At 46.2% G+C, this 27,523-nt stretch overlaps 1 protein-coding gene across 1 annotated transcript in view; it reads left to right on the top strand.

Moving 5' to 3' along the window:
• The window catches only part of csmd2 (CUB and Sushi multiple domains 2), a 169,179-nt gene that overhangs the window by 116,683 nt on the left and 24,973 nt on the right, over positions 1 to 27,523 (top strand). Inside the window, exons 31-49 of the mRNA XM_037474374.2 lie at positions 59 to 253; positions 1,062 to 1,178; positions 2,791 to 2,904; positions 6,107 to 6,202; positions 6,371 to 6,574; positions 7,319 to 7,443; positions 9,719 to 9,815; positions 10,666 to 10,770; positions 11,143 to 11,261; positions 11,843 to 11,912; positions 13,202 to 13,318; positions 13,560 to 13,769; positions 14,925 to 15,113; positions 17,209 to 17,386; positions 18,755 to 18,900; positions 19,012 to 19,092; positions 19,715 to 19,828; positions 25,035 to 25,223; positions 26,259 to 26,405. Of these exons, the coding sequence (XP_037330271.2) occupies positions 59 to 253; positions 1,062 to 1,178; positions 2,791 to 2,904; positions 6,107 to 6,202; positions 6,371 to 6,574; positions 7,319 to 7,443; positions 9,719 to 9,815; positions 10,666 to 10,770; positions 11,143 to 11,261; positions 11,843 to 11,912; positions 13,202 to 13,318; positions 13,560 to 13,769; positions 14,925 to 15,113; positions 17,209 to 17,386; positions 18,755 to 18,900; positions 19,012 to 19,092; positions 19,715 to 19,828; positions 25,035 to 25,223; positions 26,259 to 26,405 (2,613 nt within the window). The remainder of the gene's footprint in view (positions 1 to 58; positions 254 to 1,061; positions 1,179 to 2,790; positions 2,905 to 6,106; positions 6,203 to 6,370; positions 6,575 to 7,318; positions 7,444 to 9,718; positions 9,816 to 10,665; positions 10,771 to 11,142; positions 11,262 to 11,842; positions 11,913 to 13,201; positions 13,319 to 13,559; positions 13,770 to 14,924; positions 15,114 to 17,208; positions 17,387 to 18,754; positions 18,901 to 19,011; positions 19,093 to 19,714; positions 19,829 to 25,034; positions 25,224 to 26,258; positions 26,406 to 27,523) is intronic.

Here is a 27,523-nt window from a genome sequence, read left to right as displayed (position 1 = left end):
TACCGAGACACATTCCCCCTCCGTCACTGATTTTCCACCGTGTTACCTCTCTCCACAGAGAACCCCAGGGAGTCTTGCTTTGAGCCGGGCGTGGTGCGAAATGGGACTCGGGTGGGCGCCGATCTCAAGCTGGGCTCCACCGTCACCTACCGCTGCGACAGTGGCTACACACTGGAAGGGGACCCAACCCTCACGTGCATCATGGGGGGAGACGGCAAGCCGAGCTGGAACAGACCCAAACCCATCTGTGTCGGTAAACACTGAAATCCTGGAGACAGCCGTTTGGGAGACTAACCTCTTATGAATTTATCACATGTAAACACGCATGTGTGATGATGTGGATTTTGCACAGAGCCACGTCCTCCAGGTGTACGCGGAGGGCTGTGTGGGTTTTGCTAATGTTGATAGTTGTGAGGGTGTAGCTTCAATTTAATCGCCAGTTTGAAGAGAGCTTGTTTTTTTTGGGGGGGGGTTGCATATCTGCTCCCTGCACACATGGTGAAAAACCTGTGTCACCCTGACATCCCTAAGACACAACTGACACACAATAAAAAGCTGGTAAAAGAACCCTGGCACCCTCCCCCCCTACCCCCCATCTCTCCTATCAGGCGGTCCCAGTGTGAGGTTTCATTTACATGCCAGGTGGAATACATGTACACACCACGCTCATTTTCACACACACACACACACACACACACACACACACACACAGACGTGTGTATGGGATCAGCACCTGCACAGAGATCAGAGCCCACGTGGAGCATTTTTTTTTAGGTGCTGGGAGAGCAGGAGAGGAGATTCAGGCCTGATCTCGCCCAGGCTAACCCACAGGGACACTTGGAAAACATTGCAATTTCACTCTGGCAAACACTAGGGACATCTTCCACCCCAAACCCAATCAGACAAGAAAAGTAATTTAGGGGTAATAGAACAGAGGGGATGGAGGAGGAGGTGGTGTAGGAGGTAGGTGGAGAAATGGTATATCTTGCACCATTGGTTTAGACCTTCCCTTCTCTGCCTGTCCTGTCTCTTCATGTCTCATCTTCTGTGTGTTTCTTTAGCTCCATGTGGTGGACAGAACTCTGGTTTGGAAGGAGTGGTTTTGTCCCCTGGTTACCCTGGCAACTACAGCAGTGCACGAACCTGTCTGTACTCTGTGGTGGTGCCCAAGGATTACGGTAAGTCATGAAAATTCACTGCACTACAGGAGTTACTCATTTCATCCGAGGCAATGTTTAATTGTGCATTTGTGTGTGCCTGAGAGAGGATAATTATGTGAGTTTGTTTAAGAGGCAGTTATTCTATAATGCACCAAATGGCCATAAAAGACTTAAACTGTGCTCAGGTGCCTGACTAAATTTTACTTTGCAGATAAATAAAAGTATGGACACAACTTTTCAACTTTTTTTCCTCTGCTTTTTTTCACAACTAAATGTTAAAAAGGTGTAGGAGGCAACAAGTTTGTGCAAAACCTTTGAAAGCTCCCACGCACATATATACATTTTATCACAATAGAATCATATAGTGATTGATAATTCCAATAAAAATTTAGTCTTATTTCCATACACATGTTTTCACCCTGGTAGAACAATTGAATCACCATCTCACACACCAGGCACACAATATGTCTGTCTTACACACACACACACACACACACCAACACCCAAAATAATTGGTGTTTGGAACATCCGGCCTTCTCTGGAGTTTCGCCACGTTTTGGCATTTCCCTTTTAAAGGTCACAGCTTGCGTCCAATATTCAATCTGATACTGTAGAAACGGCATATTATTTATTATAGAAGGCAAAACAATGCACAAGTATGAAAGCGCCAAAACCTGCAAATACAGAAGCAAACATGTTTCAAAGTCTGGGTTTTTACCACCGGCTTCCTTTCCTCTTTCCTCACATTGTCACCAATGGGGAATCTCATCGTTAAATGACATTAAACAGTCGAGGCCAGCATGGGTTTTGAGTACTTAACCCTGGTCTTTTGAGTGTCGAAAACGACAGGGGCTGCCGTTCTTTTTTTGGACCCTTGGGGGGGGGGGGGGGGGGGGGGCGCAACATATGTCCCTCAATGGAGCCATAGTGATAGCGGATATTAAAGTGCACATTTGCGTTTTCGACAGGGAAGCCCGAGGCAGCACCCTCGGTCGCGCGGAGCCACATGCGGCTCTCGGCTCGATTTCTTGCCGCTTCTCATTAGGCTCATCCACCTGCCCCGATGATAGGCTATTGCCCACCCCCCCCCCCTCCCTCCCTCCCAGAGGGCAGGGTGGCTGTCACTGCGACCGGCAGTGTCTCTTGTGATTAGATGGAGGTGATGCCACTGAAGCTGCTGAGGAGGAGGAGAAAAAAACCACAAAAAAAACAGGAGTCGGGTTCAAGAGTAGCTGCCATTAGACCCATTGCAGAGCACAAGTACTCTTTCCCCTTTGCCCTCTCCCTCATTCTCTTCATCCTCCTCTTCAATGTGCAAGCCAACTACGCAGAGATTAGATGTGAAAGGACTGAGTTTGTGCGGCGGTGGACAGTAGAAAGGATCAGAGCCCCATCGCAGAGCTTAAGCCACACATTGTACCTTTTCAGGCCTTTCATCCACAACAAGCAATCAAACCCAGGCAGGATTGTTGATCTAGTTGTGTAATGCATTTTTTTCTTGGTTGTGAGAACTGTCAGCATCATCCCGCTCGCTTTAATGAAGACCCTTTTTAAATGAAAATTTTCGGCGTGTTGGGACCATTTCTTTTGTCCTAAATGGTGTCTGTATCTCTCTCCCTCTCTTTTCCAGTGGTCTTCAGTCAATTCACCTTCTTCCACACGGCGCTGAATGATATTGTAGAGGTTTATGACGGGGCGACGCAACACTCCCGGGTCCTCAGCTCCCTGTCTGGAGCGCACACAGGTACTTAAAACAAAAACACACTACTGGCTACTTAGGCGGACACTAAATCCTACATACCTGCACAAGTATTGTTTTATATTCAGCAGCAGTATTTAACTCATCAGCACCTAAGATCGGACTGTTTGATCTCCTGGCCATTTTTTATTTATTTTTGTCATGACAGTGGACTAAATTTGATGTCTAGTGCCGTGTTTCATGAGGACCCGGGGAAACTGTGGGACAAAGTGCTGACGCCGGCGGAGCTGCGGTGGCTGAATGAGGGCTCCAGTGAGCTGTGAAACAATTCAACAGAAACAACAACTTAAGAGTGGCAGGGATAGCGCGGCAGCAGACAGGCTCAGACGCACATGCACCCGAACCGCTATCAGACGAACATATGTTAGCTCTCGGAGTATATGTGTGCTTGCAGGGGTGTAGGCTAACAAGTGGGCTCGCGCGCACGCACCCGCTCAAACACCTGTGTGCCGGGTGCAAGCAGGAAAATTGAGATATTTATTCTTGAAGCAGAGACGCTTTCTTTAAAAGCGCATGAACATATCCACTACAATCGAGAATATTACAACCTTTAACCAGTCTCAGCTTTACAAAACATAACTTTCTAGTAAGTTAAAAATATTATAAATAATGACAATACTTATGATTATTTGCAGTTGTTTCTTTAGTTATGTTGAGGAATACCTTGTTTTCCATGACAACAATGATAGAGAAATATCTGACTGCTTACTGTAAACTTTATTTTGGTTCAACCTTTCGGGAAGGGGCCGTTTCGGGAAAAGTGCGCGAGGTTCGAGGCCGCCCTCCTTCTCAACGTGTCCTTGTCCCATGGCTCGACGAAAGCCAAATTACTTTGGTCTGTGTCCAGACGTGTCTCACAAAATCCAGTTCACGGCTCAATAAAGAGGCCGTTATGTCAAATGAGGACTCCTGGCTCTCTCTCGCTCCTCTCGCCGCGGCGCGGCGGCGCAGAGCTGACACACTTTGAAGCTCACGCGGGTAACTGGCTTGAATTAGGCCCTAATCAAGAAGTATATACCTGCTCACAAATAGGCACATCTGTAGGCTTGAAAGCAGTTCACCCGTACGGTCTTGATACGCAAGCCGTCGTTGTGTGCAGTAAACGTTGAGCCGGTAATAATGTTGTGTTCTAGGGGCTGACAGAATAAAAAAAAAAAAAGCAGATTACATTCATCTAGTTGCAGCAAAGCATTCATTCGGTTGAGTGTCCTTATCTCAAGTGCGGTGAGGCAAATTTCAAGTTTTGAAAAGTACAGCCACCGGTTGTGACTTTTCAGAGGCAATGGTGAAAATGGTGATTTGAGCAAGAACATGATAAAATTGGGAATTAGGACAAAAAGTAAAAGGAGACGACATGCAGAAACCACAAAACGACTAAATCCAGAAATCAATGAAATTTATCTAAATGCAAATTTTGAAATTGAATTCCCGAAAAAGCATTTTTCGCTCGCTTGGCCGTCACTTCAAGTGTGACTAGTGGATCTTATTTTAACTAATTTTAATTAACCTTTTTTGCTTCTTATATTTCATTTAAATAAATCCTATTCATAAAATGCCTTATTCATAGAAGTCTCCTCCTGTAATACACTCCGGGCTGCTCTTAACTCTAACGCTGTTTGACTCTGTACGAGTCAAACTGTCCAAACCGGACCACGAACCAACAACTGCAGCTGAGTTTTGACCACTGCCCTCCTGCCAAAGTCAAACCGGTCCATTATAAGCCTCTCATTTTGAGGGCAAAGCGGTTCGAAGCCAAAAAGTGTCCACGGGGTTCGCACACGATATGCTGACACATGTTTGATCCATCTGGATGAATACCTGCCCCACACAGCAGATTATGAAACACTGTAACCCCCGACAGCACAGCAAGGGCTTTTAATAAACTACCCAGCATGCCTCGGGGATCCTACAGAGGGGTGGACGGCGCATCAAAAAAAAAAAAAAACTGCACCGTTTGGATTGGGTCTCGCTAAGCGGCGCTATAAAAAAAAAAAAAAACGTAAAAAGGCGCAGAAATATTCACGCGCACTGAAACACTAGCCTCAGGCGCACACACAGGATAGAGCCCCCCCCCCCCCCCCCCCCTCCCCCCCGACGGAGAAGAGACAGATGTTGCCTCGGGAGTTGAGCCACGTCCGAGTTCCGCGGCGCTGTGACAGCAAGCAGGCGCCGAGTAATGAGATCCACGGCGGAGAGAGAGAGAGAGAGAAAAAGGGGGCCGAGACGCAGACGCTCCGTTCCACGCCAGCCAAAAAACAGTTTTCCATCACAGTGGAGACGCCAAAGGGGGGTGGGGGGGGGGGCGTTTAATTACACTATGTGCTGATGAATATAGCAGGTGATCGCGATATTGTATTTACACTGATAACAATGGGGATCTGATTCCTCGTTTTCATGGCATTTAAAGCGTAACACAACTGACCAAAGCCTGCTACCAGGGCAAAAACCGGATCGTGGTCTGGAAATTGGACGGATTGGCGGCTAGGTTTCCGTAGAGTCCGACCTGCGCGCTCTGCCCTTAAGACGTCTTTAATGTCAGCGGGGGGGGGGGGGGGGGGGGCTTGATTGTGGAGGGCCTCGCAGGTGATTAACCTAGAACTTGATTCTGCATTGATGTACAGCCAATGGCGTTAAGTCAGCAGCTGGTTCTTCTGCACTTCAGGGTCTCGATGCTCTATTTCATACCAGCTGCAGATTCCCCAGTAATGATTCTTTAATTGGGTATGTGAGCGGAGAGTCACGCTAGTCCAGCTGGGACTCAAGACAAAGAATTTTAACCCTAGATGATATTTCTGAGCGCGGGAAAAAACAGGAACACAATTGTGAGCCTTCGTTCTCTTCGGGGGCTCAAAAAGCAGATGAAAAGTAGCTTCTGAGCAGCCAGGAACCCGCCTCGATACCGGCCCGGCTGCGGGTTGTAACGTGTGCTGAAACTTGGCGGCGGCAGTGATAAAGACGCTGAAGGAAAGTGGATACAGTCTCCGGTTTGACAGTGAAATATAAGGATGACCTTAATAATCACCCGCCCATTTGCATATTTTGATAGGCTCCGTCTGCCTTATGAAGCCTTATAGGCATGTTGTACTTTCATCACAGCAGGTCTTTCTGTGAAAAAACGGATGTGCCTATAGCAGCACTTTGCTCAAACACTTCAGAAGCTGTGACTTTAACTTCTATCCCATCACAGGGGAATCGTTGCCGTTGGCAACCTCCAACCAAGTCCTGATCCGTTTCACCTCCAAAGGCCAATCCAGCTCCCGGGGATTCCACCTTGTCTACCAGGGTACGTTTGTGCACAGTGACCACATGCACATCACACAGTGTGTGACGATTCAGTGGCACCCGTAGCAACTTTTAAGAACAAATCATGTTGTCATTGGAAATGTCACGGAGAAGAACCTCCGTTCAACAACTGTCATCACCCTGTTTCCATCACTCTGCTCCCACGAAGCCGTGCCACGGACCAGCGCCACCCAGTGCAGCTCCGTCCCGGAGCCCCGGAATGGCCGCCGCATGGGCAACAACTTTGCCGTCGGTGCGGTGATCCGCTTTGAGTGCAGCCCAGGTTACGTGCTGGAGGGGCCCAGCGCCATTGAGTGCTTGACGGTTCCTAATGCCCTGGCACAATGGAACAGCTCCATACCCAGCTGTATAGGTAGGCTACACACAAACTTAGCAGGGGTTTTTTTTCTTCTGTTTTTCTTTATGCTTCCCTCCATTATTCGTTTGTGCCTATTTCATTCACGCCCCGTCTTCCCGTCTCTCCCACCGCCTCCGTGTCCCTCCCACTTGATGCCTGGTTGAGTGTAAAACTCCTGAAACTCCGACACAGATGCGAGCTGCCAGCCACTGCCTGTAGCGATACCGAGAGATTCAGCCATGCAGTGCGCAGGTGGCAGGCTCCGCCGAGGGTCACAGATCCAACACACACACAGACACACACACACACTCTCACGTGGAGATATGGGTGTGCAGTTTATGTTCAATGGAACACTCACTCACACACTACAGTACGTAGAGCTGCAGCAGATGCTTCTACGCTGTCACCATATGTGGTGCGATACCGAGCGAGTCTAGTCTAATGCGTTGGTATGGTTTTGTGGGCATGGTGTTGTGCTTGCGTGTCCAGGTGGTTAAGACTCTAGTCCAGGTGTGGTTTAATGACTCAATTTGAGTGAGTCCTAAAATCGGATTTGTATTAAAAAAAGCAAGAAATGTGAGAAACTTCCATTAACTGTTTTGCCATTATTATTTCTTTTTGTCTTGTTTCCCGTGTTGTACTAACAGAATCACATCTATGTCCCAAGCATATACCTCATCTTACATCTACCACCCCGTGGCTATTGTTGCTTAACGGGCACACTGCGATACCTCTTTTTCACCCTTTTCTCTACCGCAGTTCCATGTGGAGGTAATCTGACCCAACGAACCGGCACCATCTTATCTCCCGGCTTTCCCGAGCCTTACCTCAACAGCCTCAACTGTGTCTGGAAGATCACTGTTCCAGAAGGATCAGGAATCCAGGTTTGCACAACACACTTCCTCGCTGGCATCAACGTTATCCTGTGTGACAGAACTGTAATAATCCGATAATGCAAAAATGTGTTCAATCTCGAGTAAATCCGGGACCGATTCGTCCACGGTAACCACAGAGTGTAAATACATCCCACTCCCAAAATCCCAGGTTTCCAAACCACATAGAACCTTTTTTGCAGGGTTAGTAGTGCGACTTCATAGTACAATATAACAATTGACTCATTTAAAAGCTAAATTGTAGCATTTAGAAGGGGTTGGGGTTTGTCAGGGTGCTGCATGATAAACTTCATCGACTTTACAGAGGCTCAGAATTTAATTTGACGGAAGATTTCACTATTAGAAAATTAGAAAATGAATCTGTTCATCCGTTCAATTACTTTGCTTCTCTTTCTGGGGAGTTAATTCATATTGATGCACGTGCGATGGAACTTTACCCCGGGAACCTGTGTGAGCTCCCTCTGGGTCTGCCAGGAGGAAAGGAAGGAATTTTTAGGCGTATGCTTCGGGCCTCGCTGGGTAATGACCTCGGTGCAGTCCCCCCGGCTATTAGCTCCTGCACCTCAGCTGGCCGTCCTTGCAGGTCAAACACACGAGCCGGCCCGCAGGCCCGCTTTGCATGCTGCAGTACTCGCTAACGTCTCAGTAGCTTGGAGGTGAAATGGGGACGTGAAAGAACAGAGAGGTGGCTCTCTCTCCGTGCACCTCTCAAGGACGGCAGCATGAAATGGGAGGCTGTGTATAGTGTCAACAGTATAGTTCGGAAAAAATGATATATATGAGGGGTTTTGTTCTTTGGACCACCACTGCACTACACAGGAACACACTCCATCTCGTTGGAAAAGGGTCACTGCCCGCGCTCCCAAAAGATCCAACATGCTCTGCTCCGTGTCGTCTACTCCGCCTTCCAGCTGGGTCCTCCTCACCTCACTGTTTCCAGTCCCTCTCAATCTCTTCCACGCAGCCTTTTGCTTTTTTTTCCCCTCTGTTGCCTCCCGCCTGCCAGTTAGCCCGAGACGCATTAGATTGGAGTGTCGCAACCCAGAAGGTAACTTTTAAGGAGCGAGGTGCCGCGGCGATGCCGTGATGTGCTCTGCCTCCACAGGAGCCACCAGGGCCCCTGCCGCCCCTTTTTAATTGGCTCCTATCTGATCTATAACCATCAGAGAGGAGAAGGCTGAGCGATGGAGTGAGAGGGAACTTAAATGGAGGCTCGGGGAGTAAATGAACGGGGAATACGGAGAATGCTGGCAAAAGGAAGGATCGCATATTGAGACGGGGGGGGGGCGGAGATGTAGGCGACGGCACGGTAGCCGCTCTCAACTCGCGGCTTTTTAAAAAAACACCGCACACCGCATTGTTCACTCAGCCGACGGACCTGATCCAATCCAACGCACATTCCCAGAACGGTGGCAAAAAACCTTATTGAACCCCGAGAGCGATTTTAGGATTCAAGATGGATGTCCAAGGACACTTTGACATCTTGAGTTGAGGAGTCGAATCGCGATCATCAGAGAATTGCGAGGTTGTTTTATTGATACGAGGTAAACCTCCCCGTCCTTTGTTTAGCATTCATGAGCAAAATACGCTTTATGATCCAATTTAGGCAGTATTTTTTGAAAAAGCAGGATGCTATTCTTAAAGTATGTTTTTCAAGGGGGACAAAGAAGCCGTTCTTTTGAAGTCTCCGTATGTCTTTCTTTGAAATACAGTCTATTATTCATCGTCCTCTGCAGCTGTCGTACATTTTTCCTGAAAATTCTAATCCAATGCCCAGCACTTAACTACAGCCTTTAAAAATGATGTTTGAAATATATAAAAGCAAGCCAAAATCATACAAAATGACACAATGACTATTGTGCTGTTCTATTGAGAATTCTCAAAAGCTTTATTCATTCAAATGTTTACCTCCGATCCAGTTCAAATAGTAAGAAAAGGAAAAACTAATTTAGTTCACTGTTGGTGTCTGAACAGTGAAAACACATGTTTCCCCTTTTGAAAGAGTTTAGAGGAGAGGAGGTTTTGGAATGCTGTTTTGTACATAGAAATATCTCTTTTTAGCCTCAGTCGGGCAAAAAGTTCTGTGTGTCATGTCTGAGACGACTGCTATTCTCAAGGGCCATCTTTTTAGTTCTTTACTGTGGATTTTTTTTTTTCACGCAACTTTTTTTTTTTTTTACACAGCCTTGATCCTACTGCTCCTGCTGTGCTCCCTAAATCCCATTTTTGCTTTTTTGTCTTTGTCTTTGGTCTTCCCCCACCTTAGATCCAGGTAATCAGCTTTGTAACGGAGCAGAACTGGGACTCGCTGGAAGTGTTTGACGGAGGGGACAACACTGACACCATGCTCGGCAGCTTCTCAGGTAGGGTAGCTAATTCATTCATTCATTTTTTTTTTTGTTGCACATTCTTAATCAATTTTGCAATGTTTATTAACATCTCGACCTCCAACATAAAGCACTTTTTTTTTTTCCTGTACCTACCAAAAGCACAGTCGAAGAGCAGGAAATAACCCCCGTTACATTTTGTATTTGTTCAACAACACGTACAGTGATAAAAATAAAACGGGGGGCCTCATTTGGCACCGTTGGCATTGTAACATCGCACAATCAAATACACAGTGGGAACAGGCCGAAAGAGAGGTTAACAACTCCAAACTAGTCCGGCTTCCCCAGGAAACTACAGTGCTTGTCCTCTTTCTGTGTTGAATTGAATTGAACCTTTTGTTTACAGTATGAGTTTTACTCCCCTCTCATAGCGGGGGGACACGGCGACGGCAAATTCCCCCTATTGTTTGTGTTTGTAACACGACCAAGAGCAAACGTTAGAGGCACCCTGAAGTGAAGAGGTGAAAGGGAAATGCCAGGCGCACACATTCGAGTTATTAAACAACAATGTGGGGTCCTACAGTTTCTGTGAAACATGTGCTTTTGTGATTGAATGATGGGTTTTATGTTGCCTCTTTTTTCATGCACCATCATGCGTCTTCTTTTCCCAAAGATCCTTAACGTGTCTTCACGCGATCAACCACTCGTGCATTTTTCGCTGCATGTGCACACAAACGCACACAGACATTGCCTCACCCACAGTCGGCAGCTGCAAAAAAGCACACACACATTTGAGCCACTGGCCAGTAGCTCATGCAGTTCGTTACGGTCGGCCCATGCAGGAGATAGCATTGGTAAACCACACTATTAATCTTCCTCCCCCAAGGCACCACCGTCCCGGCTCTCCTCAACAGCACCTCCAACCAACTCTACCTGCACTTCTTCTCGGATATCAGTGTGTCCGCGGCTGGGTTCAGGCTGGAGTACAAAAGTAAGTGGGGGGTGGGGGAAAACGGTTCGTGCCTCCTGGGGATGTCGTTGTTGTATGATGACCTGAAACTAAGAATCGTTTTGTTTTCTCAAAACGAATGAATTATTTGTACCTACAAAGGGAGCCCCGTGTCTTCTATGCAGGGTCTGCTTTTTTCATAAAGCGGCAAAAATATTGTAGCGCAGCTGACTTAACAGACGCTTCAACCAAATCCTACAAATCTCCGGTTTAATCAAATCCAAGTACATATATTGACTCGCTGGTTGGCTTCCTCACCGACGATCAGACGGCTTCCCGTCTATATCTTAGACACGTGTCTCACTGTGATTTATGTTCTTGTGTGGATATTAAATATTCCTCCGTTCTTCGTAGCGGTGTCTCTCACCAGTTGCGCAGAGCCTGTGGTTCCTATGAACAGCATCAAGGTGGGGGAGCGTCTTCAGATGAATAACGTGGTGTCTTTTCAGTGTGAACCCGGATACACTTTACAGGTAATCCCTCCTCGTTTCCGGGCGCGGCCGACACATTGGTGACCGAAACCCCCCCCCCCCACCTCCAAGTCATCTGCAACCGATTGCTCTCATAATGATTTATTAGAACTAATATACAATTGCGCATTATAACCAGTCCAGACAACTTTGCAATCATGTTATCTTTGTGTTCAGTTCAAACTCATGCACCCTGGTATGGCTCATCACAGTGTGCGCATGAGACCCTGCTTGCTCTGACTGCCACTTTTTCAGTAAAGGTTTGCTCATTCAGCCCGTTGCGTTTAAGCAAACGTGATCAAATGTTTCGTCTTTGTGGCAAGTGAGCTTTAAAACGAAAATACGATGGCGCATATTTTGGAAGTGCAACAGTAAGTGATCATCTTAATGTGCCAGTGATGCTCCCCCTCCATTATTCTCTGTCACTTCAGATAGATTTAGTCATTACATCGCCGCGTGAAGTCATGTGGAGACAGGCAACCGGTTCAAATAATTGGAGCAAGAGCTGAATGACAGAGGGGCGGGGGGGGGGAACAATTTAATTAATGGCCTGTCCTGTGTTCTTTTGCGCCTGCTCCTTCCAGGGGAACTCGCACATCACCTGCATGCCTGGGACCTTCAGACGATGGAACTACCCTCCTCCTCTCTGCATAGGTAAAAATATCCTCTTTTCATTTATTTGCCTCTTGCCTTTCCATTTTTGGAGATTCTTTAACTTGCCAGAAAATATTCTGAGCATATAACGATTTAACGTGCGTGGAGACTCTTTGCCTTTTTGAATGAAAGCTAAATTGAATTTAGCATATCGCAGCAACCTATAAGCGACAAATATCGCACTAGTGTCTCACGGCTCACGCACGTAGGCCGCCACCACAAGAGGCATCCGATGGCTCCATTATCCATCAGATCGTCAGAAGAAGATCTGAGCGTTCCCAGAGTTCCCGCTCATTGAAGCACCCTCCTGTTGCCTAATTAGTTCCATCTCACACCACGATTGGTTAAGGTTGGGGGAAGAACAAGCATCAGCAGTTTCCCTGATTACCTCAGGCTGCTGCTACTGGATGGCATTTAACACGGCGCTGCGGCCCGCTGGCCGTCTTTGTGTGGTTTCATCCTCCTTTGGACTGATGTTGGCTGTGCTCTCCCATTTATTTCTTCTTTACACAGTGTTTGTGTGGCGTTTGTTTCGCCTCTGTTTCTTCTTCTTGTTATTCTGCAAATTCTTTTACAATTACTTTCAGCCTCCTTTCATCTCTTTTCTTTTTAATTTCGGTGTCAGGATCCGTCGCTCTTTCATCTTTCTTGATCCAATCGTTGCTTTTACTCCGTGTGTTCGGTTAGTTTCTTCTCCTCACTTGTCTTCTTTCAGTCAAGACAACATTTACCCATCAGTCGTTTAAAGATGAAAGGAGAGGGATGAAAAGCAGCAAAATATATAGTTTGGCACAACAATATCTCGAGTAAAAATAAAAGTTCCACAGTTCCTCAACAGCCACATGGATTTTTGCATTGTTTTTAGACTGTGCCTTTAAATGCCAATTCAAATTGTTCTGAGCTATTTGACAATGTTGGTCTTTTTTATTTATAATAGAATTATAAAAGCAATCTTGTTCACATTACTGCTATTGAACGTGTAAGTACTTTAATTAAATTGAATAAAAAATAGTTATTAAAGGTAAAGAAAGGTAAGTAAAGGAGAATGTCAATATTTGTGCAATTAATCAAGATTGGAAAACATTGATTCATCTATGTTTTCTTTTTTTCTTATAACCAGTTTTTAAGGCTTTGGCTATGGCTCAATATTTCAACTCTGCTTTGTTTGAGCTAAAAGCAAACTTTTCTATTAGTACAAAGAACTGTATTGACTCGTGTTTATAATGTATTCACATCTGGGAGAATCACTGTTTGTAGATTCTAATCAAAGTGTTTTTTTTTTCTGCCAGCTCAATGCGGTGGGATTCGGGAGGAGATGGAGGGCATGATTCTCAGCCCCGGTTTCCCTGGCAACTACCCTAGCAACGCCGACTGTACTTGGAGAATCTATTTGCCAGTTGGTTACGGTGAGCATCACGAGAGGCGCTAGAATCATTTCGACTCTCGAGAACATTAAATCAAACCAAATGTAAGGCGCAGGTGTGTCCTGGCAACATTTTAAGTTGTAAATTCACGTGTGTGCATTATTTTGGAACTAAGAGCCTCTGCCAGGGAGCCTTCCCCCACCTTAGTCGTGTTTCGAGAGGACGATGGCAATGCTTTTGAATATCTTATCCCCTCTTTCTCATTTCTTTCTTCTCTTCTCAGGAGCCAACCTTCAGTTCCTCAACTTCTCCACCGAAGCCAACCATGACTTTCTTGAGATACGCAACGGTCCGCTTGATACAAGCGCAGTAATTGGTCGATTCAGCGGCCAGGATGTTCCCTCCTCCCTTTTTTCCACTTCCCATGAGACCACAGTATATTTCCATAGTGACCACTCTCAGAATAAACCGGGGTTCAGATTTGAGTACCAGGGTAAGAGACTCAAAAAAAGTGAAAAATTATGATCTGCAGATTGTCTCTGTGTTTATATATTTATGCAAATGATCATTTAAAAACTGAGCCAGCATTAAGTATTTTGAGTTGCGTTTTTGATAGAAGTAGTAATTACCTTTGTTTCACTGGAGCTCTTTTGGCTGCCTCCAACCGTCGCCGCTGTCACAGAAATGGGGTGCAGAGAATGTTCCTATAATGATCCCAGCTTTTTCCCCGCAATTGACACAATCCCAGAAGACACTATTGAATTTGAGATGAATGATTTTTAGGAACAGACCATAACGTTACTGAATCGGGCCGTAGAAATGACTCTTCAGCCCACAGAGACATTCGATTATCCAGATCTTTAAATGTCTCTATACACAACAGTTGATCACTTTTAAAAGATTTTCGCCAATAAAAGGCTTCACTCTGTTTTTGCCAGCAACACATGTATTGCCCTTGTGTGCAAACGCAACAGGTACACAAAGTTTGTATTTTCTCAGGCAACAAACGAGCCAGCAATCAAAAGGTAGCATCGTCCATTTACATAATTCTGTACATTAGCATATAAATCAAGCATTATATTTGCAAATCCACCCCCCCCCCCCTCTCCACACACGCTATTTGCATGAGTTATCTCCTAGAAAGGAAAGCTGTGATCCATAGAAATCAATTTATTTAGTCATATTTGTATTCTGGCTCTTTAAGGCTCATTGCCTGCTTTTCCTTTCTTTCTAAGAGAATAAAAAAAAAAGTAGGAATTATTTAACCAGACTACTTCTGATAACTGCATCATACTCCTCCAGCACACGTCACACCTGCCCCCGGCATTTTCCTTCCCTCTGAAAACTCCCGTCTGAGGAGGCGTAAGAAGAGAAATGGGGGGGGGGGGGGTTGAGCTGTAGGAGGAACACAACAGAATCAGAAAGCAGAGAATATTCAGGCGAATCCTTCAAAGGTGGGAATTGATTGCAAGGTTCAGGCAGTCACAGAGAATGAGCATACGGAGCGCGCTACGTACTGTTTTTGGTATTGAAATGTTTTAATTTTGTTTCAAGTCCAGGTGTTCTGAATGCATTATCTAGCTGTTTTTTGGGATTTGAAAAGACTGACGTACGTGACTCTCTCTCTCTTTCTCTCTCTCCCCCGAAGCCTACGAGCTGCAGGAGTGCCCCGATCCGGAGCCCTTCCGTTACGGTGTGGTGGTGGGAGCCGGCTTCAATGTGGGCCAGTCGATTTCCTTCGAGTGTCTGCCTGGGTATCAGCTAACGGGACACTCCATCCTCACCTGTGAGCACGGCACCACGCGTAACTGGGATCGGCCCGTGCCTCGCTGCGAAGGTAACGGCACGCGAGGCCCGACGCCCCGGCCAGCGCGTTAACTGGCCCGAACCACTAAGCAGTCTCCTAAACAAGTGTCTAATGAACGCAGAGGCAAAGTAAAGACCGTGACTTCCTGTTTGGGATGTAGCGAGCTATTGAGCGCCATTAGTGCAAAGTGGGATAATGGAGATAGTGATTATCTATTATGAATAATGCAGTTAAACTAAATTATCATCCCCTATTAATGAAGCAAAAGTCTTTTTCAATGGAAATCCTTGCTGTGCTAAAGACAAAAGGAGCCAAACAAAGGCTGAATAAAAGAGGGCCTGAACTGAAAAGAAGAAGTAAGTAAAGTAATGGGTGCTCTTGCTTTTGCCTCGTCCTTGACCCAGATTCTCACGCTCCAGCTGCCAATTGTTCAATAATGCAGGCAAAATTACACAGGGAGGTGATGCCCGTGACACTCTAATTTTGAAAGGGGCGATCGGGGAGATAAATGTAAGTGAGATATAGAGCAACAGAGTGAGAATGAAGATGGAACATGAGAAAGTGTATTCATTCATGGCAATTTTCTTTTGCAATATTCACGTGTTTCGAAGCAAAATTATCTGAGTGTGTGCGTGTGTGCATGCGCGGAAAAGCACGATGAGGGCAAGCCGCACATTGCGTGGTAATTTTTTTCAGTTTAACATATTTACTGTATGTAAAATGCATTTGTCTGTCATTAATGCAACTAAACCAGGCAGAAGCAAGAGCTTACACAAGCGTGCCTCGTAACAAGATTTCCACCGTTGCCATGGTAACCAATGTGTAAATTAGTATTTGAATGTAGCTCATATAGCCCGTGAACTAATGAGCAGTTAATCCACATCAATCAACATCGAAGTTGATTTATGCCATTCGAATCCAACAGGCCTCCACTTTTTGTCTAATCCATCAAATAGACCCCCTGCCAAGTTCTTCTGGGGGGATTTTTAATAAGGAAGGTCCTCATGACTCTCATGGTATTTAAAGTCCTCCGAGGTCACACGTGACTTTGCCGATATGATGTCCGGCGTATTTGTGAGACGCCAGATATTTTGTGAGAAACCGCCGCGTCTTGGTGGTCAATCATCGTAGAATCGGTGTTAAATCGTTGACTCTCAGTCCCATGAATCCCATCAGATCCTGTTAAATATTTGGCAAATTGACAAAATAATTATGCATTTTATTTAGTTTCATTGTTTTTACAGATATTGTTCTGCATGCACACAATGCAAGCACGCCGTTTGGAAACATCATTTCCCCTTAAGCTAAAGCTAAGCTAAATGCTCGTCTGGGTTGCTTAAGATTTCTGTTCTTCTGCGATTAGCACTCCTTCCGGATTTTTCATGCTTCGCCAAAGTGAACATGGGGTTCCTCTAAGGGCACCAGCTGGAATGTTAAGCTTCGTAATCGTAAAGTTGGTTAGAGCCTCCCGAGTCTCCTGAGGAATATTTGAAAAATATTTACAATTGCTATGCATGCAGATTGGAGTGTGTGTGTGTGTGTGTGTGTGAGACTGACTATTAGCCAGACTGTTTTTTAGTAGTACAAGTAGTGTATATATATTCTTTCTCTTTTTTTTACCTCAGCATGTCAGGCATCCACGGACTTGATTGAGGGGTTCTAGAGTTTTGTCAGCTCTGACATGGACATCCTGTTTTTACCTTTCCCGTCACTCAAACTAATACGTTTGCACACACATATCCACTTCTCATGCACTGACTCTATACACACAGCCCTTTAAAAGCCCAGTCCACACTAACCCCTCGCCTCTCGCTGTTCACCCCGGTGGGAAAGGGTTGAGGCCTTATCTGAGCAAAACACTCCATCCAAGTCCCCACTTGCTAACAGGCTTTACCGGCTAATCTTTAGCTCAGACAAGCGCCTGGGCACTAGACGAAGAGTAAAGGAGAGGAGGAGAGAGACACTGAGACGAGAAGCAGAAGAAGCAGGGGATGAAAAATCCCCCCCCCCCCCCCCCCCTTTTTCAACCGATTGCAGCTGAATTATGGATGTGTCCTGTTGTATTCTTGGCCCACTGATATATATACTCTGCCACCCTTTCTCCCTCTCCTCTTCTCCTCCTCAGTGCCTTGCGGTGGGAACATCACATCAGACAATGGGACCATTTTCTCCCCGGGTTACCCGGAGGAGTACCCGAGCTCGGCTGACTGCTCCTGGCTGATCACGGTGGCTCATGGCTTCGGCATCAAAATCAACTTCACCCTGCTGCAGATTCACGGGCCGCACAATTTCATCACCCTTTGGTGAGAAACGACAAAATACTGTGTCTATAAAATGCACCATGACATGTCAGATAATGTTCCCCTGAAATGATATTTTACCAATTTACTAGTGTATTAACTAAACCAACATCACAAGGCCTGTGAAGGTCTTTTCGACCCTCTAATCATCATGTATGATGTACGCCTCCCTTAACAAAAACCCTTTCCCGAGAGAGAGAGAGAGAGAGAGAGAGAGAGAGAATGTTTTAGCCTGGTGGACGTGTGTGTTCTTCTTTTTGTGTGTTTATGTTTGGACAGGTATACAGCAGGTGTGTGCATTTCCTTTCTTCATATCCATAAAGCGCGCCGGGGCTTGCCATATGTCCCCCCTCCCCCTCCCCCCTTTCAAAGACAGGATTTTTCATGCATGACGGTTGCCAGTCACAGTTGACCCCCCCACCCCCCCCACCCCCCACTCCCCTCTCAAGCTTCAAAGGACCCAGCTCTCGGTGAGGCCGGGGCCTGACTGCCCATCAACCTGCCAACTTGACAACCTCACGAAAAGGTCCACACGGAAGAGGGTTGATACATCTCTACGCGTAATGGATTGCGCTGCTCGTAGAAATCTTTGTAGCACAAGGAGGAGCGGCGTGCGTTACTAACGCGAGCCAAAATGTCCTACTTTTTACTGCCTTGTCGATCGTCCGTAAAGCGCCCCCCCCTCGGTTCTGATCTTTCTCGGCGAGCGCGCGCACAGCCAAGATGTGGACTATCATGTTCCCCAGTTTCCAGTTCCCAACCGCTGGTGTGTCTATCCACTGAGCCAAGGAAATGGGCCCCGTAATGGCGGCTTGGCTAGAGGGCTGTCAGGCAGCGCTCCCCAGCCAGCCGTTCCCAGAGCCGCTTGTAATCTCCCATGCCCAGTCTGACAGCCAAAGACAGATGGTTTTTAAGCTGAATGGTTGTGGCAGGAATCTGGGAGCCGGCTTAATCGGCCTTGCCCACGCCAGGGGACCCGCCAAGGCCGGTGCGCAGCGTCCAGACACGCTCCTATTGGATGGCAGACCTGTCATTCCATGCTCGTCTGTCATTTTATTGTATTTTTTTACCTTATTTCAACGTAATCACCTAGAGCAGCCCGGGTTTATTGGGTATGATGGAGTGAGAGCGGCTTGGTCGGAGTCTGCTGACCGGGAAGCTGCTTGACAACCTCATCTGGCATGTGGCTTTTGTTTGGTTTTCTCACAGATATGCCTCACAAGGAGGGGGGGGGGGGCGCAAGGTACTTTATGGTTGGAGACCGAGCGGGCATTTGAGCAAAGGCGACCCACGGGATGTCCTCATCCTTTTATGATCATCCAACTGAAGTACGAGTTGACCCCGTGAGCTCTTTCCGTTTTTCTCTGTTAGGGACGGTCCGCAGGAGACGGCCAGGAAACTGGGAGTGTTCACTGATGGGGAGCCAAATGACCCGCCCAGTAGCACGTCCAATCAGGTGTTGATACGTTTCCGCAGCAACACCGAGAAGGGCGGACTATTCCGTATCCGCCATCAAGGTAGGCAAATGACCCTTCCGACCCGGTCAATTTTTTTTTTTTTTTTTTTCTACCACATTTTGCACGTTCTGCCTTTGACTCCTTTCATGTCTTTTGATTCTCTGAACGTAGCTTACAGGCTGCAGTTCTGCCTGCCTCCCCCCATCATTCCTAATGCAGAGATCCTGATGGCAAGCAAAGAGTTTAAAATAGGTAGGTGGAAATGCTGTCACTAAAAGGCATATTCATCCACACGTAGCCACCCACCACCGCTGCTATCCAGGCACTTTTTAGCAATGGATGTCAATCCCCATCGAGACTTTTAAATAGTTAATCCCACTGTCAGTTCACATTTTGGCTACAACATTTTACTGGCCCAGGTTTACTGACTGATACTGACTACGAACCTCATAAGACGGTTGTACTGAATACAGACCAGAGCGATACAACAAAAACCCTGGGATTTTTGAAGGCAGCATTATAAATGAATGGTTGTGACAAAATAATCACAAAGCCAGAGGGAGTTGAGGAAGGTGCTCTCTTTCTCCCCTGCAGAAGACAATGCAGATTAATTCTCCTTATCCGGTTATTTGCACACCTCCCACCGCGTTGCTATTCAGAGACACAAAGGCAGCAACACTGACATAGGATTCCCAAAGAGGATTCATTTCGGTGCTTTTGCCCACCGCAAACTTTTACGACACACAATGGATCATGATTAATTTAGCTAAGGGGCCCTGGTGGGTGGATAAGGACATTTTGGATTGTTCTCCTCGTATGGATTCTACAGACCTCATTACCTGTACCGCTCCCTCACCCATCTCTCTCTGTTCAGGTGATATAGTGCGCTACCGATGTCTTCCCGGCTACCAATTAAATGGAAACAGCATCCTGACCTGCCGGTTGGGGACGCACTTGGAGTTCGAGGGACCTCCGCCGTCATGTGATGGTGAGTGAATGGCTTGGGTTAGAAAACGTACCCAAGCAGAGGCGGTGCCGTCTTTTTCAAGACGGCCCTTTTTACACAAACACAGTTGGCCGCGCCGTGCGAGCACTTGAGCGCTGGGTTTAAGGGGGAGTCTGCGGCTCTGGAGAACTTCCAAGATTTGCTGATCTTCACTGCCCTCCCCTTTTATACTTCCATGACCACTGCATCTCTCAGGGCCTTACTCGAGAGCCCCTTAATGTTTGGAGGTTGGGGAGCGGCCAGCACTGTTTATCCACTATGCCTGATTTTTATCCTGCAGGTCCAAGGATCAAACCTATGATCTTCCATTTTTTTTTTTTTTTACATTGCGATAACGCGTTCCCCTCTAGCTGTATTTAGTGCATTTTTCTCTTTCTGCTTTATCTTTTCATATGATCTCCCTATTATGAAAGAATTGAAAAGAAAAGAAAGAAAAGAAAAATGTTTAGCTCTGGGAAACGTGATGAATACTGATATGTACAGACATTGTTTTTGATTATTTAGCTCAACAGTCTCAAAAACTCCATATGTACTCCATATGTTGGTCCAATACATCATCTCCAAAGACTGATCAAATAGCAGAGCGAACACTGACGTAAGCCTGTGATCTATACAAGTCCAAATACAACTGGCTACATGGTGTGCTGTACATCATCCATAAAAATAATAGTTAAATTGTCTCTATACTCTAGATAAGGGCACTTCACTTCACTTCGCCTACGTGACGAGGAAATGTGTTTGACAAATGTGTCACAGCACCAGGGAAACACTGTCTCCAATGTCCGCCATGATTGTTATGCTCTAATCATAGACCCGTGGACTAGTTTGACATCTGCCTTGTTTAGCTGCACTTTCTGCCCGTAGTTACGGCGCGGTGTAGCTGCATATCAGTCTGGCAGCACTTTCCCATCTACGTGGATGATACGAGGCTCCCACGAGGCTGTTGTGGGGCCACCTACGTGCTGAGATATTGTCCTCCCACAGGAATTAATGAGTGCGGTGTTCCCAGCACAAGGGATGATCACAGCATTTGTATGTGGGGTGCAATGCTTTGGCTCTGGGCAATAGACTGGGTGCATAGAAGGGTCCCTCTGTTTTTTTTCTCATCCACATAATATTATAAAGTCATATATTTTTCATTGCTTCCTTTTGAAAAGGAAAAAAAAGGTAATTGTCGGCCATTGCCATTTGTTGTGTCTCACTCTGTTTGAGGGATATGTAGGTGGTATTTGATGAATGCAACTCATTTCCAGTGCTAAATAGGAAAAATATGCAAATGTTCTCAGCATGAGATAAAAGAAAGGAAAAGGAAGAAGAGTTGCTGAAAGTGTGAGGGCGGTGACAGGGGAGAAGGATCCATGTGTTTGCAGATTTTAAAGAGAGATATGCCCACGACACAGAGGAGACTTAAAGTGTCAAAAAAAAGTGAAGAAATTTGAGTGAGTGAATTTTTTTTTTTTTCCTCCCGTGAACTTCTTTCTTTCGCAAACTAACCTTTCACCGCACCTGCAACTTATGTGCTTATGTTTCTGTTTCATGTGGCCCGTTTTCATTTTTCACCTTATGCTGAGAGACACTCATAGTGGGGGGGGGGGGGCACCAACAGTTCCACTCAGTCTTGCTGCAAGCTGTCACATTGCCGGCGCAGACAGACCTGGTTGATGGAGAGGAGAGCCACATATAGCTGAAGCTAAAGGACTCAGAAAATAGAGCGAAAAGGAAGTTGAGAGCAGAGAGGAAAGCGAGGCATTTCGACTGATGAACGAGAAGCAGATTGAAGAGGGGAGAGGGAGAGCGTAGGATGGGAGGAAAACGGTTGGGATTGCTCTGAATAAGAATAATTCTGAAGGGGGGGGGGGGGGGGAGTTAATCCGTCTGGAAAGATAGAGGAGAGTCTGCTAAATGAGCAGAGGGATGGCGAGTGAGTGAGCGAGCGAGCGAGCAGGAGTTTAAAAAGTGAGCAGGTACAGGGAGTGACTTCGTTGGAGAGCAGCGAGGAGACGAAGCGCTCGGGCTCATTGAAATGCAGGGGACATGCCGGCTGCAGCTGCACCTATCAAATCACCCCTTCTAGCCCCCGACAAGCCGGGCGCTCAGACACTCTCCGTTTGCACGCGTCGCGCCGCCGCCGCGCACACGTGCACTGAATAAACCTGCACACACAGGGGTCTGGCGCATGTGTGTGTGTGTGTGTGTGTTTGGGTTCCGCAGCAGTGAGCGTTGTCATTGTCGAAAGCCGAGAGCAGGAGCGCCGCCCCCCCCCCCCCCCCCCGCGCGCAGCCCGCTTCTGCAGTGCCGCCGCTCGCCCCTTTGGCGCCTGTATTCGTCTCGCGTCCTCTGCACTCCCCCCCCCCCCCGCCCTCACCCGCCACTTTCTCTCCCCTGACTCACCAGTAACCGACTTGCTGGCTGTTCTTATGTAACCAATATGCCCTTAAATTACCTGTTCTTTTTCTAATGGCGTTTTTGGGCTTATGGCTCAAAACAGAACGCAGGTCACGGTATTCGGACGCTTTTACCCTTCTTTACATACAGGTTACTGGTCTTTTCTTTAATCTGGAGAATTATAGCCAGTTCAGATGGCAAATGGCTTTAGCCTTTCTTTTATTGGCTGCCATTAGAGGAACAAGTTGATTTGTGCATTATTTGATTTCCCTGCTATTTGATTGAACTGGGTTGTATTGAACCCTCAGCCCTTAACTGCATCTGCGACCACAGGGAGCGTGATCCAGCATCTCACACACACACACACACAGAGCCACCGCATCAGTTTCAAATTGTTCCTTAAATTCATTATTGAAACACAATGAGCTCTGATGATCCCAAATCCCAGTGTTTATCCCCCAGACAGACTTCTGGTTCAAAACCTGCATAATCACACATCACATTAGTTTCCCAGCTAGCTCGTTTTCTTCATCCCCTGTCGGGGCCCTTTTGCCTCCCTCTCCTCGCTGTCTATCTCCTATTTGCCCTTCTCTTAGTCCTACAGAATGGATTACAGCTGCCCCTTCTTACCCATCTGCATTGTCGTCACCCGACTTCCCCGAGTTGTTAGGCCCTGATCCACTCTAATGCTTACGTTGTGGCCCATCCCCTTCAATCAGCTTGTTATTGCTCTACAGCTTATGCTAATTAAATACTGACACGAGTAAAGGCATCTCGAACGGCAGCGTAGTGCTTCAAGTCTGATGTATTGCGGATTTATGCACGCCATTACTTTCATACTGGAGTGCACGATTGTTTACGTATGGATGCAGACGCACAGCTGTGCTCGTGCGCGCAGAAGCCTTCCATAGCGTTTTCTATTGGGAGCGGTTGCATGCCACGTACACGCTACAAGCTTATTCCATTCCTTGTTTCATTGAAGTTAAATTCCGAGCGTTATCATTGCTAATCTCACCTTTTTTCTTCTTCTAAATAGCAGGTATGGATAGATAAGAGCCCCCGCGCCTGTCAGCTCCGAGACAAGTTGACTGCAGCTTTAAAGACACTGTTGGAGCCTTTCGAAAGGTCACCGGCAGCACACATGTCATTCTCAGAGAATTGATTGTTTAATGAACTTCACGCTTAGCTTTTATGTGCTACTTCCCGGCACAATCGGTGTCACTATCAATTCAAGCGTTTTGTCTTGACGTCCGCTGGAGTGCTTGATGTTGAAAAGGATTTCACAGACTTTTGTAATTGTCCTTCTGTGGACATTTGGAGGAGAATGTTTTACATCTACTTCCACATGCAGATGCTACATTACGTACGTACATGACGGCACTATTAGGAAGTATGCGCCGTTGTACATGCGCGGGTCTTTATACTGGCACAGATGTTGCTCCCAGTTATTTTATTACTTTTGCAAAATGTCCCCTGAATGTTTTGAGTGACGGCTTCCCAGAAATCTCCCGAAGCCGTACATCCCACCTGGTTGACGCGCACAGCAAAATGAAAAAAAAAATAATGCTTTTATATCATTTGCAAATGCTGCTCAACCCAGGCTGTCTGCCGTAATGTTTTTCCTGCAGATTAAATAAGTTCTGCCCTCATGAACACACACACACACACACACACACACAGAGTGTCAAGTTCACACATTGTCCCGCAAAAGAGGCTCTGCTGGAATGCGATTCAGAGCATTCATTATTTCACCACTGTAATGAAGGACCGGCAGGTGCCGAGTGCTCTCCTATCCTCAGGCAGAACAAGCTGAAAGTATTAACAGGGGGCCTTTACACCACCGGCTAGATATCCTGCTCCACCTGCTGATAAACACACAAAGACACACAAAATATGTCATGTCAACACCTGATCATGTGCAAGAATTTTTTATTAATCACATTTGCTGCATCTTTTAAATGTGTCATGCGTTTTAGTCCTGCAATAAATTTTCTGAAATGGTCTTTTGTTAGGGGCTCTTATCAGTTCATTTCATTAGGTATACCAAGGTAAGCCTTTATGATTCTTTCTGATATAGGAAGCCTTGATTTATAATGGAAAACAGTCAATTTAGAATGGTATCATATTAAGAGTTAATTCCCAGTCCCCTGCTTCGGCACTCAGGACTATTAGTTGAGCCGCAAGAACAATGGGAAGGGGAAAGAAAACTATTGGGCAGTTGCATTGGGATATCATTACAGCATTGGCTTCCTGTCATGTTAAAGTTTTTTTTTTTCTGTGGTTCCATTGTGTATTCAGACAGCTCTGGTAGATTAAAAGATCACAGAAAAAAGGCAACAGACAAGAGCGCCATAAATCGCCCTATAATTACTAAAAACACTGAAATGTCAGATGTCATTGAGATATCCCACAAGAATGCCAAAGGCAGGGGGGGGGGGGGGGGGTGGGGTAAGGACTTCCAGGTAGGTGGAAGCATTACGTGTTATTTTAGCATCACATCTGACTGAGCAAATCATTAAAATGAGTCAAATTACAAAACACACCGGCCGTCTCTTGGGTTGACTTACTGCACATTGGGAGCAGGGTGACAAGTGGCTTGACTTGGCTTGTGTTTTATGCCACTTTGAGTTGCCCTCCAACAACAACAACAACATGGGTCCAACCAATCCAATGTGTGCTTCCAATTTAAATCCACTAAAAAGAATGAGCAAGGAAATAAAGCTTATCTTAAACAAACCATTATTCCAGTGTTTCAAAATTCTTGACATTTCTCTTTCCCTCTGTCTTTTATTTCTCTCAACAGTCACTTGTCCCATGAATGAGGTATTGACAGCCTCCACAGGTGTCATCTTGAGCCAGTCACCAGGCAACGGTTTCCCCCATTTTGATTCGTGCTCCTGGGTGGTCAAAGTAGACCCTGGCTACAATATCACCTTCACCATCGAACACTTCCAGACCAGCCGTCAGTTTGATGAGCTCGAGATCTTTGATGGTAAGTCGCTGCTTTCGCCCTGGAAGTGAACACGTACACACTAACACATACTAGAGTTTGTGTCATTTAGTCAGCAGTATCATGCTTCTTTGGACCTTTTTCTTTGTGTGAAACAAGCGCATCGTGCTATATTCGTCGTCTGGGTGATGCTTACCATTTACCCAACAGTCCCTCCCACCCATATGTCCTTAGCCAAAGACTAATTGCACCAATTTCCACAATGAAATGCTAAAATGACACACAAATGTACTGCCCCTCACAGAAGATCTAGTAATAGAAAATCCAACGCTTTTTCCCTTTCATGGTGTCAGAAAATCTACATCTCCCAAGTCCATTTGAATCTGATTAGAGGCACACAGAGCAATTTACCTCCAATGCGAAAAGCTCTCTCCACCTGCAACTACAGTCTCGGTCTCTCAGAACCCACTGAGTGCAGGACCACTGCAAGGACAACAACCTTCAGGTGTAAATTCTATCGGATACAACAACATCCACAGAAACCTGTGGGGATAAAAGAAAGAAAAAAGCTAAGTCAGTGACGTTGGTTTAAATGACTGCAGTAATAGTAATGTGACCACTAATAATAACGAAGGCAGCAGCAGCAGGCGTCAGGATCCCGGTCCAGATAGAACCACCATCTATAGAAACCTGTGAGGTCGAGAAAAAGCACAAATACTGTGTGTTTATCGATGTGCATTAATGTTGACAGTAATAGTAATGTGACTAATAACAGTGTTGGAGGCGGTAGGTGACAGCAGGGCCACGGCAGTAAGCAGGACCAGGGTCCAGACAGAACCCTGATCCCGGTGAGGCGAGAAAAAAAAAAAAAAAAAAAACGCCGGGGAAGAAGCTGAATTAGTAATGTGCATTAATGATGGAAAACAAGGTATTATTTCAAGACCCGGGACCAGGGGTGATTTATATTAACGTATTAGCGCGCTCGTTCTTCTGCAAAAAGTCATGGGGTTTTGAAAATGAAATTCTTCTCAATAATAGTAATTTATTTTTGTTCTCCCTCTCTCTCTCTCAATCCAGGCCCATCCAGACAGAGCCCTCTTCTCATTACCCTCAGTGGTAATTATTCTAACCCACTGAGCATCACCAGCTCCAGTAACAGAGTCTATTTGCACTGGTCCTTTGACCACACAACGCGCCACAAAGGCTTTCGCATACGCTACTCAGGTGAGTCATGAGCAGTCATATACAGAGACTTTTTCTATAAATGTCCATTCAGAATGTATTATCTGACGTGCATTGTTATTTCTAGTCATCTCTGTGTGTGTGTGTGTGATCTCATCAGAAGTGCCTTTATTTTTATTTTTTTTACTATGCCAACGAGACCAAAATGTGCCTGCCGAATTCAGCTGAAATTGCTAGGAAAATGACCCATCTCCATGACAACGTACCGGGGGGAGGCGGGCACCTGCAGCTCTCCTTGCTCTGCAGCACAGGCCTGGAAATTAGCAAACGCTGTTGTTTTTCTTTTTTTTTCTTTCTATTGCTTATAATTCTTCTGACCCACCTTGTGAGGTCTGTTGGTATGCTACACCTGCACAACTCGCTCTGAATTATGACTTGTGTAAATATTTAAAAGGCTCCCTCCGTTCTGTATCAACACCACTCAGCCAGTTTGACTAATCGCCTCTCTCCTCTCGGTGGAGCTCTGTCTCCCCAACCGGATGTTCTGTCGTTTATCTCCCCTTCTTTTCCCTCCTTGCCGTGATGGATTTTTTTTTTGCCCGTAGCAGACTAAATGACACGCGGGCTTAAAGTGATGGCTGAGACTCCTGAAGTTGCCACGGTTAACGTGGGGTTGCCTTCTGTATGCTACCTCGGTCCGGAGAAAGAAACAGATGGCACCGGCAGACTCGTGCATCCGGCTGTGACCTTCGTCAATCCACAATCCATCTTTTTTTTTTTTTTTTTTTTTTTTCTCCTCCATTGGCCGGTCTTCCATCGCGAACTTTCAGACGTCTCATCCAGCAGCCCGCAGCCATCTTAGTTTTCTTTTTCCTTCTCTGCGTCCATCATTTACCTCGCTGTTAGTCTTTTGCATCATTTTGTTCATCATCCCCATCGATTCAACCCGCTTTCACTCGGCCTGACTCGGCTATACCCCCCCTCGCTATCTCCTTATGTGTTTTTTTTTTTTTTGTATCACCAACCCCCTCCCTCCCTCTCTCTCTCCTCCTCTCTATTATCTATTCCAATCCAGTCACCTGCCAACGTAGATCTTATTCCTCTGAGCTGCAGCGCTGATTGCAGTGAGACGAGCTGTATACTATAATAGGCGGAGAGGG

The sequence above is a fragment of the Pungitius pungitius genome, chromosome 17 (assembly GCF_949316345.1).
Source record: "Pungitius pungitius chromosome 17, fPunPun2.1, whole genome shotgun sequence".
NCBI classification, from domain to species: domain Eukaryota; kingdom Metazoa; phylum Chordata; class Actinopteri; order Perciformes; family Gasterosteidae; genus Pungitius; species Pungitius pungitius.
The sequence above is the reverse complement of the archived record's forward strand: the minus strand, read 5'-3'. Positions and strand labels throughout refer to the sequence as shown.